The 15,794-nt window shown below is 47.5% G+C and overlaps 2 protein-coding genes across 26 annotated transcripts in view; one reads left to right on the top strand and one right to left on the bottom strand.

Annotated features, from left to right (window-relative positions):
* The first annotated feature begins 3,025 nt into the window (after window positions 1-3,025).
* Window positions 3,026-10,373, top strand: nyx (nyctalopin). 2 transcript variants are annotated; one of them, XM_061692864.1, is made up of 5 exons: window positions 3,026-3,241; window positions 3,360-3,397; window positions 5,929-6,215; window positions 7,143-7,447; window positions 8,062-10,373. In XM_061692864.1, exons 2-5 carry the CDS (start codon window positions 3,376-3,378, stop codon window positions 8,879-8,881), a joined length of 1,434 nt encoding a protein of 477 aa, XP_061548848.1. In that variant the 5' UTR covers window positions 3,026-3,241; window positions 3,360-3,375; the 3' UTR covers window positions 8,882-10,373. The 2 variants fall into 2 exon arrangements, with proteins under 2 accessions (XP_061548848.1, XP_061548847.1); XM_061692863.1 differs by lacking the exons at window positions 3,026-3,241; window positions 3,360-3,397 and adding an exon at window positions 3,752-3,868.
* Window positions 10,374-12,500: 2,127 nt separating this feature from the next.
* caska (calcium/calmodulin-dependent serine protein kinase a) overlaps window positions 12,501-15,794 on the bottom strand; it is a 59,290-nt gene continuing 55,996 nt past the window's right edge. For 14 of the 24 annotated variants that reach the window (XM_061691215.1, XM_061691219.1, XM_061691216.1 and 11 more), the window contains one exon: window positions 12,501-13,567. In XM_061691215.1, coding sequence (XP_061547199.1) covers window positions 13,391-13,567 — 177 coding nt within the window. In that variant the 3' untranslated portion in view covers window positions 12,501-13,390. Of the gene's footprint in view, window positions 13,652-15,794 lie in introns of all 24 variants that reach the window. The other 10 variants (XM_061691226.1, XM_061691218.1, XM_061691228.1 and 7 more) reach the window with 2 other exon arrangements.

Below are 15,794 nucleotides of genomic sequence, written 5' to 3'. Positions count from 1 at the left end.
TCAAAACTTGTCTAATTTCCTTAAAGCTACGAGTTTTGACTAATTTCCTTTAACTCCCGATTTCCCGAAGAATTCACTGTCGCAAGTTTCCCTAACCTCAAATGTGTGGCGGATTGTATTTGCAGATTCCCTTAAGCCGCAATTTGGGGATGCTGGCTGTTGGCTATTCAACTTTCCCTCTCATACAGGGACGGCGCTACGCTGCGAGAGACCCGTCAAAAAAATCTTTGTAACCTCACTTCAAACCCCTCCAGCAGTTGTGTCGCTAGGCCCGTTTTAGGGGAGCTAAAGCGTTCACTAAAAACTTGTCCAGCCCCCCAAAACTGTTTGGTATTTGGTGTTTATGGCGATGTTTAATTGTATTAGTCCCTCTGAAATAAGTTAGGGTTTCCACGCAATTTCCAGATCTGGAAAAGTATGTCAACCACTATTATCATGAAAAATATCAATCTTTCTAAGGCTGTTACAACAGCCCTATTTTCAAAAGTGAAAATAATATAATAAAATACAGATTGAGCTGTGCGGTCCATTTACCCAAAGTATTTCCCCGAATGCGCAGACCTTTTGTTGTAAAACATGATTGACTAGAAACTGACGGGTAGGTCATTGTTAATCATACAATACACAGGGAATGTGCAGAAATGATTTAAAAAATAAAAAATGCTAAGAAATGTGTGAATTCACTGTCACCACACTATTTTTGTTTTTCTCAGTAAAAAGTGCATTTGATTGTTGTTACTTTTTTTATGAACACATTAACAATAGAGTTTTACTGGCATGTTGTGGGTTAATGATTCATACCGAAGTGTGCGGTCAGAAATGGTCATGGAGGTAAGGACTTAAAATACTTGGCCTGAATAATATTTACAGCGAAAAGTGAGCGCTTTCAACGTCAACTGGAGTCCGGACTGCTCGTGAGCTGGTTTAAATGCGCTGCACCGCTGACGTTGACGGAAGAAGTGCTTCTCCCCCGTCGACCCCGACAATAATGCGAACAAAATGACTATTGCGGGTCGCAATCGCGCTTTTAAAACAACATTCAGTGCAGTCCTGTGTTTCCCCCAAGCCCAACATCTAAGCGTCACTCAGTTTCACGTGTACACACACACAGTTGCCTTCATGGACCCCCACACAATCGGAAACCACAGAACTGGAACAATATGCAGGGTTGCTACAGTATGTCTGTCTGCCTAAGAGTCTTGAGAGAAGTGCAGTGAGAATGTTGTGCTTGTATTTGGCATGTGGCGTCTGCACTAAGTCGCTCGTTTAATGAGGCTTCCACTCCACTAATGTTGCAGTTATGGGTTCATGTTGATGACGTCATTCTGCAAACCTGTGCGGCGTATATTACCGGCTAATGGGTACGGTTAAGATGATGCTTTTTTTTTTGCACTGTAAACTGATATTTGTGGCACTTTGGCAGCTGCTGAAAGGAACTAAAACGTTACTTTCAATCTAACTTAGTTACTTTTGAAATCAAGTAATTAGTAAAGTAACCGGTACTTTTTCGAAGGTAATTGTGGCAACACCGTTGGTGAATAGTCTATTCTGATTGGCTCAGAAAATTCCATCATTCAGTTCGAACGTCTCAAGTCAAAAAAAAGAAAAAAAGACAATTGTTTCAAATGAATGCGCCGCACCCTGAACCGTTCTAGGAGCAAACGTACAACCCGACACAGTCCGATTTCCTGATAAGCAAACGTGAAATACTCTAAGGACAGAAATTTGCGAAATTAAAACCACAGTGATCAGTTCATCATTTATTTGGTGATGATGACAACAACTCGACTGCGATGCCGCTGAGCAATTGAGGGAAAAACGAGACCGAAGCGGGACAAAGAGTTCACGCCGCGAGATCGAAATCAAGTCGCAGACGAGAAGGATGACGTCGACGCCAAGAAAACAACAAATCCCAAAATTTCCAAAAACAAAAAATCGGACAAATACGAACTGAACGTCACCGATGATGTTTGCAATGAAAACCTTTGATGACGTCAGCCAGTCGAGGGAGAAGACAAAAGTCATGCCAATCTGAGAGCTGGCATTGCATGGAAAAAAGAGGGTAGGGTTTCAAAACAGGGTTAAGGTTTCAAATGGGGTTTTAAAACAGGGTTAGGCTTTTAAAGTAGGGTTGAAAAACAGGAGTTAGATTTTCAAATGAGGGTTTCAAAACAGGGTTAGGGTTCCAGGAATGAAGTAACTGTAATCTGATTACTTTCCTGGATATAGTAACACGTTGCAGAACGGATTTTGTCGTCACACTAGCCGTCACTTTGAACCGCACGCAGTCCTTGAAGTCTCGGCGCCCTTTTTGCACAACGGTCATCGCACCGGACTATTGCGAGATTAGTCATTCGAAGTGTATAATCACTAATCGATATAAATATAAATAACTCAATTGTACCGGCATTCCCAGATAGCTAGCAACCCTTTATCGCTCAGCGACTATGTTTTTTTTTTGTTTTTTTTGTGTCAATGTCTTCCCGTCTCCCAAGTGTTCTCCGTCAATCGACCGTGTGTCGTCGTCCTCGAGCGGCTCCGACGACCGGAGACAAATTCCTCGGGTGTTTTTTGGACATACTTGGCAAATAAAGATGATTCTGATTCGGATACTTGTTTGTTATTAAACATTCGCAAAGTGCAAAATGTCTTCTGAATTTCGTTTTATTCCCTTGGAAAGTTTCGGCATTGGAATGACTCTTCATTGTCAAGCGCTCGGGAGTCTGAGGGAACCCATACCGGCCGGTGACAAAGAGGAGTTTGGAAGTGCGGGGACCGGACAAAACGCCCCCGAGAGCAATGTCCCCGCACAAAAAAACGTTGGGAGAACGAGTGTTGTCCCCACGAGAACACAAAGACAAGATGACACAAACTCCGTGTGCGCGCGTGGCCAAGTTAACGCCGGGCCTCGCCGGCTTTACTCGGGTAATCCCGCCGCCCGCCTCCATCTCCATCTCCGAGCATCAGAACATCAGAACATCAGAACATCCGGGGGGATTTGCACTCCATTAGGAGATGGATTTTCGCTCCGTCTGTGTGCGCGTGTTTGTTCGGTCGCGTGTGCGCGGGGGGGCGGGGCGGAAAATGCCGAAAGACTTTTCGTGTCGCTCAGGCCGGCAGCCGGACGGACGGTAAGCCGAGGGCGCGCGCGGACGCGCGATGTATATTTGGATGGTGACTTTTGACGATCATCGTTTTTATTCTTCCACACACGGATGCAACCGTCAGGAAAGATCGGCAGGTAGCGTGTCTTCAAATTCTGGCGGAGGTCCGATTCTTTCTGCCGAATCGGAATTTAGACGCCATTTATTGATTGATTTTCATTCTGATTGATCGCCGTTGTTTTTGTGTTGTTTCAGATGACAGACGACAGCAATGACGGTCATCGCTTTCACCGGTCAGTTTTGGGTGATCCTGTATGCGGTGTAAATGTTCTCGGAGGTCCGATTTGTTTTTCAAATTGCGCGGCGGTTGGCCCTCACGCCACAGAACGGTTAAGATAAAAGGTGAAATCCCCGCAGGTACGCGCGGTGACGGCAGCGATTGTTGCGTGACTAATCTCAGGTTAGATGTTCTTCATCATCACCATCAACACAAAGCTGTCGGTCAAATGTGAGCCACATCGCCGTTTGCACTTTTTCTTTGGCTTTTATCCTTTGGATTCTCTTGCAAATGTCAAGTAAGCATTGCTTTTGAGGATGTTGTCATACCATTAAGATTCATTTCATTAACGTGACAAAATACTTGTGTGTGTGTGTGATGTCACTGCAGGACCACTCCTTTCACTAATTTCCCCTCATGTGCCACCCCCCCCCCCCCCCAAACTCCAAGAATTCTACAAATGTCCTTCAAACTCTTCTGTATGTATGTAGGTATACTCGACTCACTGTTGATACTTGAAATCCCGTCCACTCATTCTACAAATGAAAATCAAATTCCCGTCAACTCATCCATTTCACACATTTTGTTAAAACTACACTAATTTCCTGAAGAATGTCCCATCATTTCTCTAAAACGCCACTCATTTATAATAATATTTATTAAAGGTCCTATTCCATCAAAGTCCATTCCCCCCCCCCCCCCCCCCCCCCACTGTTTTATGCATAACATATGTCAAAATAAGTGTGCACTTTGTCGACTGGCAAAAACCTTTGAACGGCAAAACCGTTTGCAATCGACAGAATTTGCAATTGGCGAGGGTGTGACGTAGTTTCAGCAATAAATATTCAGGTACACGCCCACTGCGCGGTTGCTGGCGGCTGTGTTGTCAGCTGCCGCGTCTCCCTCCGGAAAAGTTTCTTTTTAGTTGAAAAGGGCTTACTTCCCCCCCGCGGGATCCCTTGCAATCCAGGTTGTTTTTTCTCCCGTCGGTGCCGTCAATCCTCGTCATCTTTTACGCCGCGTCGGATCCTTTGCTCCCATTTCTTCATCGTGCCTCGGTCGCCGTCTACCTCGGCGGTTTCTCCTTTCCGGCTTTGGTTGTGGCGCCGCCATGAAATCCGCGCAGCTCCCGGGTCTCCTCGTCCAGCGGATCTCGGTGGCGGGCTATAACCGCAACCGCGTACGCGCGCAGAAACCGCGTACGTGCGGTAAGTTCAAACGGCGTCGCCCGTAATCAAAGGCTAAAAATCGTGAAATAGTTTACATTTTTTCAAAGTAAATGTGGCGCGGAAGCTGTTAGAGATCTTGGAAGTATTTAAGTGTGTTGTGATTCTACTCCAAAAATTCTGGTTCGGCGTTTGTTTTTCCACCCAATATTTCGGCCTGTATGATAACATGGGAAAAACATAAATCAATAAAATACCTCCTACTCACCAGAGATGCTGATGATTAAATAATAAAATGTTTGCAGATCGCTACTCACGTGTTTTGCGAGTCGAACGTGCCTGGAACCAATTTGATTCCGATCAACCGATCAGATGATGGAAAAGCGCCGATGTTATCGTGGGGTGAAGTTGAAATCCGATTGGTTAACGACACGTTAACGTCCCATTGCTAATGTAGTTGACGTTACATCGGCCGTCGCTACTGATTGTCAAAGCCCTCGGCAGATTAGGCTGACGCGGTAGCACATAGAGGCTGAAATCTGATTGGACCAAAAAAAAAAACATCTCACATCTGCGTACACGTGACATAATGGAAGCGGGGCAACCAAGAGAAAATGAAGCGGATAGACTGTTGGGAACACAATTTCGTGGAGCAAATATGAGAAACGAGCTTGTAAATGTTTGCATGTTAGTGCTTCTGCTAGCGTTCAGGCCACTCGCGAGGGGCTAGCTGACCGCCACGACGCCCCACTACTACGATACGTCGGCGTGCAGTTGTCTATGACGCACTCATTTCACACATTTCCGTAAATCAGTACGCTTCTAATTCTCCAAATGGCCCCTCAATATTTCGAAAGGTCCTGTATTGTGTCTATTTTGACCCGCGTAGAGCGACTTTCGAACATGGACTTCATTTGAAGAAGCATTTCTTGCTTTTGTCATCCGAGGCCCCTCGGACAGCCACTTTTGGACCCGCTTTGTCCATATTTGGCTAAGACCGCCCCCCTTTCCTCTGATCGGTCGCCTCCGTGTTCGGCCGGCTCGGGAAATTCCGACGAGCTGCAGGAAAATGTGCGCAACTCAGGAACGCGTGGACCATTTGAATTCATATTTCCCATTTGCCGAGGCACCGCGGAGACAATATTACATCCCGTTCGGTTTGGCAAAACGCTGACGTTTCACACAAATTCCCCGATGCTCCAGGTTCATCGATACTTGATTGATTCAGCGGGAAATACCAGCCAATAACTGCACAAATTCCATAAAACACTTTTTGAACTGTAGCAATGTTTGTTTTGAAGAAACTCTTCCACACGTAGCTAAAAGTCATCTTCATTTGTGCAATATTTGAGTTCACATTTAGCATCGCTGTGGTCCTCAGTCTCCGTGCTGTGCCTGCTGCCGGCGCCGGCGGCGGCCCGCTGGGCGTGCGCTCGGGCCTGTCCGAGGTCCTGTTCCTGCACGCAAGAGAAGAGCTGCGGCGTGCTGTGCGACCGTTCCGGCCTGGCCGAGCTGCCCGGAGAGTTCCCCTGCGAGGCCTCGGTCATCAACCTGGACAAGAACAAACTTAAGTTCCTGTCGGAAAGGGCCTTCGGTACCCTGCCGTCCCTCAAGTCCCTCTCGCTGGACCACAACAACATCTCCTTCATCACCCCAGGAGCCTTCAAGGTCTGCTACCGCAACGGAGCAGTCCTGCTCCCTAATCTCGACGTAACCTTTTCTAATCGACGCAGAACCAACTTGACTATTTCTGCCGCTGATATTGACGATTGATCCTTCGTTGTTGAACTTCTCCTTGAGAGGAAATAATACATTTGAAACGGACAAAATGCTCGAGGGGTGGACTGGGGTCGACTTGTGCGGCAAAGCCAAATGGGCCAAGATTGACTAGCGTGCGGTCTGTGCCGAAACTTGATTGCGAACGGCCCTGCTGTGCGTAACCGTGACGACGGGCTTTTCCATTCATTCGTGTAAACATTTTTGAAATGCCAAAAACAAAAATCAACACCACCGATCATCCATTCAGCAACGCACTTTTGGAGCTTCTGAATGATCTCATTCTAGACCCGCTCGAAGTACCGTACGAAAAATAGATCGTAAACGTGTCACCTGGCTGATTATTTCGGGTTTAAAAAACTGCGACAGCAGTGTTCAAAAAATATTTGTAGCACAACAGCAATGAGAGTGAAACGACAAATGCAATTACCTAAATACATAAGAATACCTTGCAATGTTTCAAAACAGTGTTGGATGACATTTCGGGCAAATACTTCAATCATGATGTCAGTGAACAGAGTTACCTGAAACAAGATGGCAAAAATGCTTTTAGAAAAACACATTACAAAGTCGACTAATCAGATCTTAAAACTAGTTAAAAATGCACAAAAGCTTTAGTAAAGAATCGATCAAAATAACGTCAAGCCAAACTCCCCCCCCCCCCCGAAAAAAATACGACTCCAGGCTCTTTTGACTGTTAATTGCTGTTGCAGGGCTCCCCTAGTGGTCACGGGGGTCCTCAGCAGGTTCTCAGTTCACTTACGCCTCGGGCCGCGCCTCCGCGTCAACGTATTACATCTCCAAACCTTTGCTCCGCAGGGCCTCGCCAACCTGCTGGAACTGAAAATGGCGCACAACGAGTACATCAGCTACCTTCACACGAGGACCTTCACGGGCCTCAAGAAGCTGGCGCGCCTGGACATGTCCGACTGCAACCTCTTCAACATCCCGGACCGCATCTTCATCGAGCAGACGGCGCTCAAGGAACTGCTCTGCTTCCAGAACAAGTTCCGCAGGATCCCCGGCGCCATCCGAGGCATGGAGAACCTGACCCACATCTACCTGGAGAGGAGCAAGATCGAGGCGGTGGCCTACAACTCGCTGCTGGGCCTGGGCGGCCTCAAGTAAGTCTGCGGCCCGAAAGAGGCCATTGTCACGGTGGGCTTCACGACTTTGGCGACAGTTTAGTTAGCCGTGGCACGGTTCGGAAATGGTACGCCCCGAGCTGGCTAGAGATGCGGGTGATTTTTAAATACCCACGCGACACACTCGAACATAACGAGGCGAGTAAGATTCAAACGAATATACAAATGGGAACGGGTCGGAGGTTATGGTCGGACGTGCTTGTGGTTATTGATTATTGTTGTGGTTCGGGGTCGGGTTAGGGTAGTTTTGAGTTCTGAAGAAGTGCAGGCAGATCGGTCGTTTAGTGTCGGTGTTTCGTAAGGCTTTCATTTATTTCATCTCATTTCAGCTTCATGGTTTGGTTTTGGTCGGGTTAGGTGTGGTGTCGCCTACCAATGAATTCATCTCGGATATTTGGGGATTCTGAACCACGATGTTGAACTCAACCGAACTCTCGGTGGAAACCGATCACGTGGAAAAGAGGGAATGTTTTATTTCTTGGAGAATATCGATATTTTGTGACAATTTCCCCCGTGTTTGTGTTCGAGCTCAGACGTGGAGTCCGATCCTTTTTGAAGTGTCGTTCTCGCGACGCGTTGCCTTATCGTTCCAGGTACTTGAACCTACAAGAGAACCGCATCAATGTCATCCACGACCAGGCCTTCCAGGACCTCGTGCGGCTGGAGAACTTCTACCTCAACGACAACCTGCTGTCCGACCTACCGCGGCTCGCCTTCAAGGGCCTCGGCCGCCTCAAGATGCTCAACCTCGGCGGGAACCGGCTGACCGATATCTCCGAGACCTGGTTCGGCGACCTGGCGGAGCTGGAGATCCTCTACCTGGACAGGAACCGGCTGCTGTCCATCGAGGAGGGAACCTTCGAGAACCTGACCAGCCTGATCACGCTCCATCTGAACAGCAACAACCTCACCGCTCTCCCCTTCCCGGTGTTCCAGCCCATCTACTTCCTGGGCCGGCTCTATCTCTTCAAGAACCCCTGGGAGTGCGACTGCTCCTTGGAGTGGCTGAAGGAGTGGATGCGCAATTACAACCTGGTGCGGGACATCCCGTGCTCGTCGCCGTCGTCCGTGGCGGGACTCGATCTGGGCGAGGTGGTCTTTGCCAAAGTGAACGGCACGTGCGTGGATCCCGCCGAACTGAACCTGACCACCGCGTCCGCAGAGGCGTTCTCCGCCACGGAGAACCGCTTCAACAGCCTCATTTCCCGGCTGCTGCAGCAGGAACTCCGGGAAGAAGCGGCGAACGGGACGGACGGCGCTCGCAACGGGACGCTGCCGGAAGCCGAGGACGGACGGCTCGCCGCGGGGGTCGGAGGGCGACGCGGGCAAGCGTGGCCCCCGGCTCTCTATTTCCTTGCGGCTCGGCTCGTCTTTGCTTTCCCCGGGATGAACGCCGGACTTTCTTGCCCGTGAACGTGTGGAAGATTTTCTAACCGCAGATGGCTTCGTGTACAGTACGATGGGAACATGATATCGCTATCTATAAAAAAAACTCGATAGAAAAGAAGCTTACCTTAAAGCCGCGAGGCGGGTGTTGATTTCATCGGTAGGATTAGCGGTTGTGGTTAGCGTTCGAGGTTTGAGGGTCAGGGTTGTATTTTGACTCGGGGACTTGGGGCTCAGGATGAGGCCGGGAAAAGAGGGTTAGGTTTCGTGTTGGAGTTCTGGTTCGGGCTCGGCACGTCTTCGGCCGGCCGCTCCGCGCTGCCGAAGGGCGGAGCGCGGACTTTCTTGCATACGACGTTCACGGACGCACGGAAGCTTTTCTAATGCTTCGTGTACCATAATCTATATCGATAGATGAACTCATTACATAAGAGAGGCCGATCAAAATGTACACGTAGTTGCGTAACGCGGCACTTGAATTAGAACGACGTAATATTCATCGTGTTCTTTTTGTATGTTCCGAGGTTAAAGGTCGACGGAGGGAAACAGATGTCGTCCACTCTAGCGTTTTTGGATGTTGTTTTTTTCCCCCCTCCTCCATCTTCTTCTGGCTCGTGAGTAGTCGTAGCAGTGCTCGCGCCTCCTCCGGACGGACGGACGGACGGACGGAGCCTCCCGCTTTCAGCACGCGCGGTCGGGATCCCGCGACACCCGCAAGCCGCCGGAGTGGCAACGGGCTTACGATTGAGGCTGGAAAGACCGACGTGAAGATGAACATTCCTTTGCAACTCTGACCATCAACTCCAACTTTGTCCCCGCGAACTCGCACGCCAAGTGTGATCCAGCTCAGTACTTTTGAAAACTTGTCTTGTAAATGTGCAACTTTAGTCTCATAAAAAGATTGTTTTTCCTCATAAAATCGCACCTTTTTCTCATAACTTGACCATTTTTTTTTTTTTTTTTTTTTTTTAACAATCGGAATATTCTGACTCAGTCCTGAAATTCTTGGGATGTCCCGATCCAACTTTTTCACTTCCGGTCCGATACCAATACTGCGGTCTTGAATTTTGGCCGCTAGCGATATCGGTCCGATTTTGAAATATGGAATGTTATAAAAGGCTTGATCAGGTGATATGACTCAAACGGAGAACAATAATCAGCAACAGTAGGTATGAGAAAAACTGGCCCATTTATTATTAACAAATGCGTTCTATCAAGTAACTTTAAACATTATACTTCAACTTAACAGTCAAACTTTATTCATGTAAAATTATGACTCATACATTTTTGGCAACGAGGACTTTATTCCCTTAGTATTTTGACTTTATTCTCATTCATTTATTCCGATTGGAGTGTGTAGAAATGACCTGTTTTTACTCCTATTTTTCCAATCTCAAATGAAACTGACAAAAGTAAAATTGTGACTTTTTTTCCCTTGTCATGTCATCACTTAAGTGATTCCTATTTTGTTCCATATTCCAACTTTATTCTGTAAAATTACAATTCCTATTACATTGTGTATTGTTTTCTTGCTAAGGTTTTGCCAGTCTTTTTCCCCCCTTGTGACAATGTGACTTTATCCTCACAATATTCTAATATACAATATCTCTTTTCTCCTAAAGTTGAGATTTGTTTCCTCTCACTTTCATTGTCGTTATAATGCAACTTGCGTCCCATCCGTTCTGTCGCGCTTCTCCTGCCGACGGCCAATCGCAGGCCACTCATTCGCACTCACTTTCGAACAATTTAGAGTCTTCAATCAACCTAGCGTGCTTTTTTTGGGGGGCGTAGGAGGCAACCGGAGAACCCGTAGAACATGCAAACTCCACACAGGGAGCCCGGATGTGAACCCGTGACCTCGGAAATGTGAGGCGGACGCGCTAACCAGCGGGTCGCCGTGCCGCCATATTACAACTCTGTCGTCATGAAATCCATTTTTCGATCATTTCTCTTTTAATGCTACAGAGGTTTTGTACGGGCTTCTTTCTTCTCTTTTGCTAACCTTCAACAATTGCGACCACGATTTCGTACTGTCCGTCGCGTGATTGTTTTCTCTTGCGACTTAAAACGCAAAAGCGACGTGAAGTGGAGTTCATCTACGATCGCCTAAACTGTGAAGCTAAGCTAACTAGCGTACCTGCGTCAGACAAATGAAGTTACACCTGGTCCAAGTTGTCTTTGCGTGTTTTCCGGATTTCATCCAAAGGATAATCCGTGAATCCAAGACTTCCCTCTCCCCGGCCACTTCATCCAGCTCTTCCGGGGGGGATCCCGAGGCGTTCCCGGGCCAGCCGAGAGACGGGGAGGCGTCCGAATCAGACGCCCCGGCCACCTCATCGGGCTCCTCTCGATGCGGAGTCTCTCTAAGGGAGCTCACGTTGTTTGCCACAGCTCGTGACCATCGGTGAGGGGAGGAACGGAGATCGACCGGTAAATCGAGAGCTCGGCCTTCCGGCTCAGCTCCTTCTTCACCACGACGGACCGATGCGAAGTCCGCATCGCTGCGGACGCTGCACACCGCTTGATTAAAAGAAAAAGAAAATCCCCTTTCCCGATGTTGATGCTGCAGGGATTATTTGTGTGAGTGGACTACAGTTCATTCGCTTGAATGGATTGGTTGTGGATTTGACAGCATTTGGAAGCATAATTCCACGAGTGTTCACTTTTCAGGCCTGCCGAGGTGGACCTGAAAAAATGTCATTCAGAATCATCAAAAAGGGGGCACCGCTTGCTCAGCGCGTCCGCCTCACAGTTGGGATGTTGCGGGTTCAAATCCGGCCTCGCCGGTGTGGAGTTTGCGTGAGGAGAACGGACGAGTCGTAATAATAATGAGAATAATGAAGAAAAATCCAAGATGTGAGCGTGTATTCAAACTCCCAAATTAGGATTAGGATGAATGAAAATACAGTAAAACTTTCGTCTTATATTTTTTTCTCAATTACAAGTATATGTTCATACAATGACAACACGCATTTTTTTTCATGCAAAATTGTTTTCTCTTGGATTTGACCTTTATTCCATGTATGTACTATGCTTTATGATTGTAAAATTGCAAGTTCACAGTACTTTTTTCCTTCTTCGGACTATGCTCAATTTCCCAAGATGTCTACTTTCCCCCCTATTTTCTACTTTTCTTTTTTTTAAATTCATTATATTCCAGTTTTTCCATAGTATAACCTTTTTTTTAAATAACTTTTTTCTTAATGTGATGACTTTTTATAGATTTTCACTTGTAGAGTGGATATCAAAAGTTTACACACCCCAGTTCGTATGCCATGTTTTGGAGGTATATATATAAAAAAATATCATGACACCTAGACCTGTACAACTCAATTGAAAAAAATCTATCAAAAAATAGGGACATAAAAATAACTGAGTAGGTTGCACAAATGTGCACACCCTTTTAGAACTGGGGATGTGGTTATGTTTAGAGTGAACCAATCCCATTCAAACTCAGTTCAATTGTCATCAGCACACACCTGCCATCATTTTGAGGGCCTCTGACGAACCCCAAATAAAGTTCGGATGTTCTTGTCGGCCACATTTAAAAAAAAAAAAAGATCTACTCTAATAAGTAATTTATAAATCAAAATTGTTTTTTCTGTAAAGACATTCCACCGTTCAAATCAAAAGGAGATGTTTTAATTGAAAAGAAATACAGGATGTTTCTGATTATATTCCACATTTATTCACAAAATTTTACATGTCACTTCAAAATATGACTTCCATTGCCATCATATTGCATTTTCTGGGGATAAAATTATGGTTGATAAACGATGTTTGTCTTTTTGCTCGTAACGTGCTTTTTGCTTTTTTTTTTTCCCCTCATAAAAGTGCGCCTTTTCCCCCTTCTTTCCTCTACGATTTTGTTCTTATATTTTTCTCAAACGCAGGAGCGCGTCTGTGCGGCGGGACAAAAGGGCACAACACACTCCAAAGTTGATTAGGCCGACGCATGAACGGAAATGTATTCAAAACAAACAAACAAACAAACAAACGAACGAAAAGGCGTTCATACCGATCAGCTGCTATCACATTGCACACAAACCATCCCGCCCCCCCAAAAAACTAAACGGCGCTTTTTTTTCAATGTGACAAAGACGTGACGGACGCTGGACGAGCAGGAGGCACGTCCGGCCAATCATCTTCCAGCTGCAATGTTTCAAACATCGTCGGCATTTCCTTGATTCTTTTTTTCTTTTTGAGGGACGCCGACCAAAATCGTCCACACGCATGACTCGGCCTCTTGTCTTTTTCCAATAATAATAATAATAATAATAATAATCATAACGACACGGATGGATTTATTTCGAAAGTCCAAAACGGCGTCAGTGGAGCGAGAGGATTCAAAAAAACGAAAGGAAAAGAATAAATAATGAGGGCGGAAGCGTGTTTGTGTGCTTTTTCCTTTTCCAGTCAGAAGGTCGACGCCTCGTAAAAAAAGTCCCAGTCGGTGCGGACGGACAATATTCACGTGGGACGACGACGGCGGCGAGGCGAGGCGAGGCGCTCTCCGACGCCGACGGCGGGTGGGCCTCAGTAGACCCAGGAGACGGGCACCCACTGGCCGCCGTCGCACACCAGCGCCACGGCCTCCTCCAGGCGGCCGATGGTGTCGTCGATCTCGTTGTTGACGACGGTCCGGTCGAAGTAGTGCGCGTACGTCTTCTGCAGGATCTCCGACTCCTTCTGAAGACGCTGCAACGACTCGTCCTGAGCGGGGCGGGGCGGGGCGGGGCAAAGCCAGTGAGACGCCGCCATCTTCGCTCAAGTCACTTCCTTCGTCTCAAATGACAACTTTTTCATGACACGATAACGTCAAAATTCGAACTTTATTTTACAAAAATTCAATGTTTTATTGTAATAGAAGGACAGTTAGAAACATTTTTCTTGTTCCAAAATTCCATTTCTTCAGTCTCTAAGTTTACAACTTTTAAAATGACTATTCTTGTACACTTCTTACTTTAGGATTTTTTTTCCACAACTGAGTTTTTAATAGTAAGTATAATTTTATTCTTTTTTATTATATTACAACTTTTCCCAATTCAATTTTCTTTCATCATGATTCAAATGATGAATTACAATATTGCAAAAAAATTTTTTCCCTCATTATATGACTTTTGTATTGGCATAAAATGACTTTTCTTTTAATACGATAACTAAGCTTATTACATGACAACGTTCTACAAACATTACACGACAACTTATTGGCAAATGACATCATTATGACATTCTTGTAAAATCAGATGCCCCGGCCACCTCGTCTGACTCCTCTCGATGCGGAGGAGCAGCGGCTCTCCTCCGAGATCCTCCCGGATGACCGAGCTTCTCGCCCGTTCTCTAAGGGAGAGCCCGGACACCCCGCGGAGGAAACTCATTCGGGCCGCTCGCATCCGGGATCTCGTTCTTCGGGTCACGACCCGCGGCTCGTGACGGAGATCGACCGGTAAATCGAGAGCTCGGCCTTTCGGCTCAGCTCCTTCTTCACCACGACGGACCGATGCGAAGTCCGCATCGCTGCGGACGCCGCAGCGCTCCGCCTGTCGATCTCCCGTTCCTTTCTTCCCTCGCTCGTGAACGAGACCCCGAGATACTTTGAAGTCGTCCACTCGGGGCAGGATCTCATCCCCGACCCGGAGAGGGCGCGCCGCCCTTTTCCGACCGAGGACCACGGTCTCGGATTGGGAGGTGCCGATTCTCATCCCGGCCGCTTCACACTGCGAACCGCTCCAGTGAGAGTCGGAGGTCACGGCTCGATGAAGCCAACAGAAGCGCATCGTCTGCAAAAAGCAGAGATGCAACACTGCGGCCACCAAACCGGACCCCCTCTGCGCCTCGGCTGCGCCTAGAAAATCTGTCCGTAAAGGTCATGAACAGAATCGGTGACAAAGGGCAGCCTCGGCGGAGTCCAACCCTCACCGGAAACGAGTCCCACTTTCTCCCGACCAAACTCTGACTCCGGTCGTACAGGGACCGAACAGCCCGTAACAGGGGGTTCGGTACCCCGTACTCCCGAAGCACCCTCCGCAGGACTCCCCGAGGGAGACGGTCGAACGCCTTCTCCAAATCCACAAAACACATGTAGACCGGTTGGGCCCTCGAGGACCCCGCCGAGGGTGAAGAGCCGGTCCGCTGTTCCACGGCCAGGACGAAAACCGCACCGCTCCTCCTGAATCTGAGATTCGACTTCCCGACGGACCCTCCTCTCCGGCGCCCCTGAATAGACCTTACCGGGGAGGCTGAGGAGTGGGATCCCCCTGCAGTTGGAACACACCCTCCGGTCCCCCTTCTTTAAAAGAGGGACCACCACCCCAGAGGCACCGTCCCCGATGTCCACGCCATGTTGCACGTCGGCCTGTGTCAACCAGGACAGCCCCACAACATGCAGAGCCTTTAGGAACTCCGGGCGAATCTCATCCACCACCGAGGGGCTTTTTAACCACCTCGGTGACCTCAACCCCAGAGATAGGACAGCCCGCCTCAGATACCCCACGCTCTTCTTCCTCGCGGGAAGGCGTGTCGGTGGAATTGAGGAGGTCTTCAAAGTGTTCTCCCCAGCGACTCACAAGGTCCCGAGTCGAGGTCAGCGGCGCCCCATCCCCACTATACACGGCGTTGGTGGTGCACTGCTTCCCCCTTCCTGGGGCTGAATTGAAATTTTGAAAACTTTTTTCCTGTAAAATTTGATGGCAACTTTATTCACATATTTCGACCTTATTCATGTGAAACTAATTTGTTTGTACCGCCCTCATATGATACATTTGTCCTCTTTTTCAGAACATTCTAACTTTATTCTAGTAAAACGATGAATTTCACCTTCTCTCTTGTTTGTTCCTTTTTCTCTTGCCAAATTAAGACTCACTGCGTTCCTCCAAATACGAACACCTTTTCTTGTAAAATTGCAAGTTTGTTTTTGTAAAATGACAACATTTGGTGAGTT

This window comes from Phycodurus eques, chromosome 12, assembly GCF_024500275.1.
Source record: "Phycodurus eques isolate BA_2022a chromosome 12, UOR_Pequ_1.1, whole genome shotgun sequence".
Taxonomy (NCBI): domain Eukaryota; kingdom Metazoa; phylum Chordata; class Actinopteri; order Syngnathiformes; family Syngnathidae; genus Phycodurus; species Phycodurus eques.
The sequence above is the reverse complement of the archived record's forward strand: the minus strand, read 5'-3'. Positions and strand labels throughout refer to the sequence as shown.

Bases quoted from the DNA above. Each gene is read 5' to 3' on its own strand.
- nyx (XM_061692863.1), top strand. From the start codon at position 3,799: ATGTGCCACCCCCCCCCCCCCCCAAACTCCAAGAATTCTACAAATGTC. The intron at 3,869-5,928 runs GTAGGTATACTC...TGTGGTCCTCAG, and splicing joins TCAAACTCTTCTGTATGTAT to TCTCCGTGCTGTGCCTGCTG. The intron at 7,448-8,061 runs GTAAGTCTGCGG...TTATCGTTCCAG, and splicing joins CTGGGCCTGGGCGGCCTCAA to GTACTTGAACCTACAAGAGA.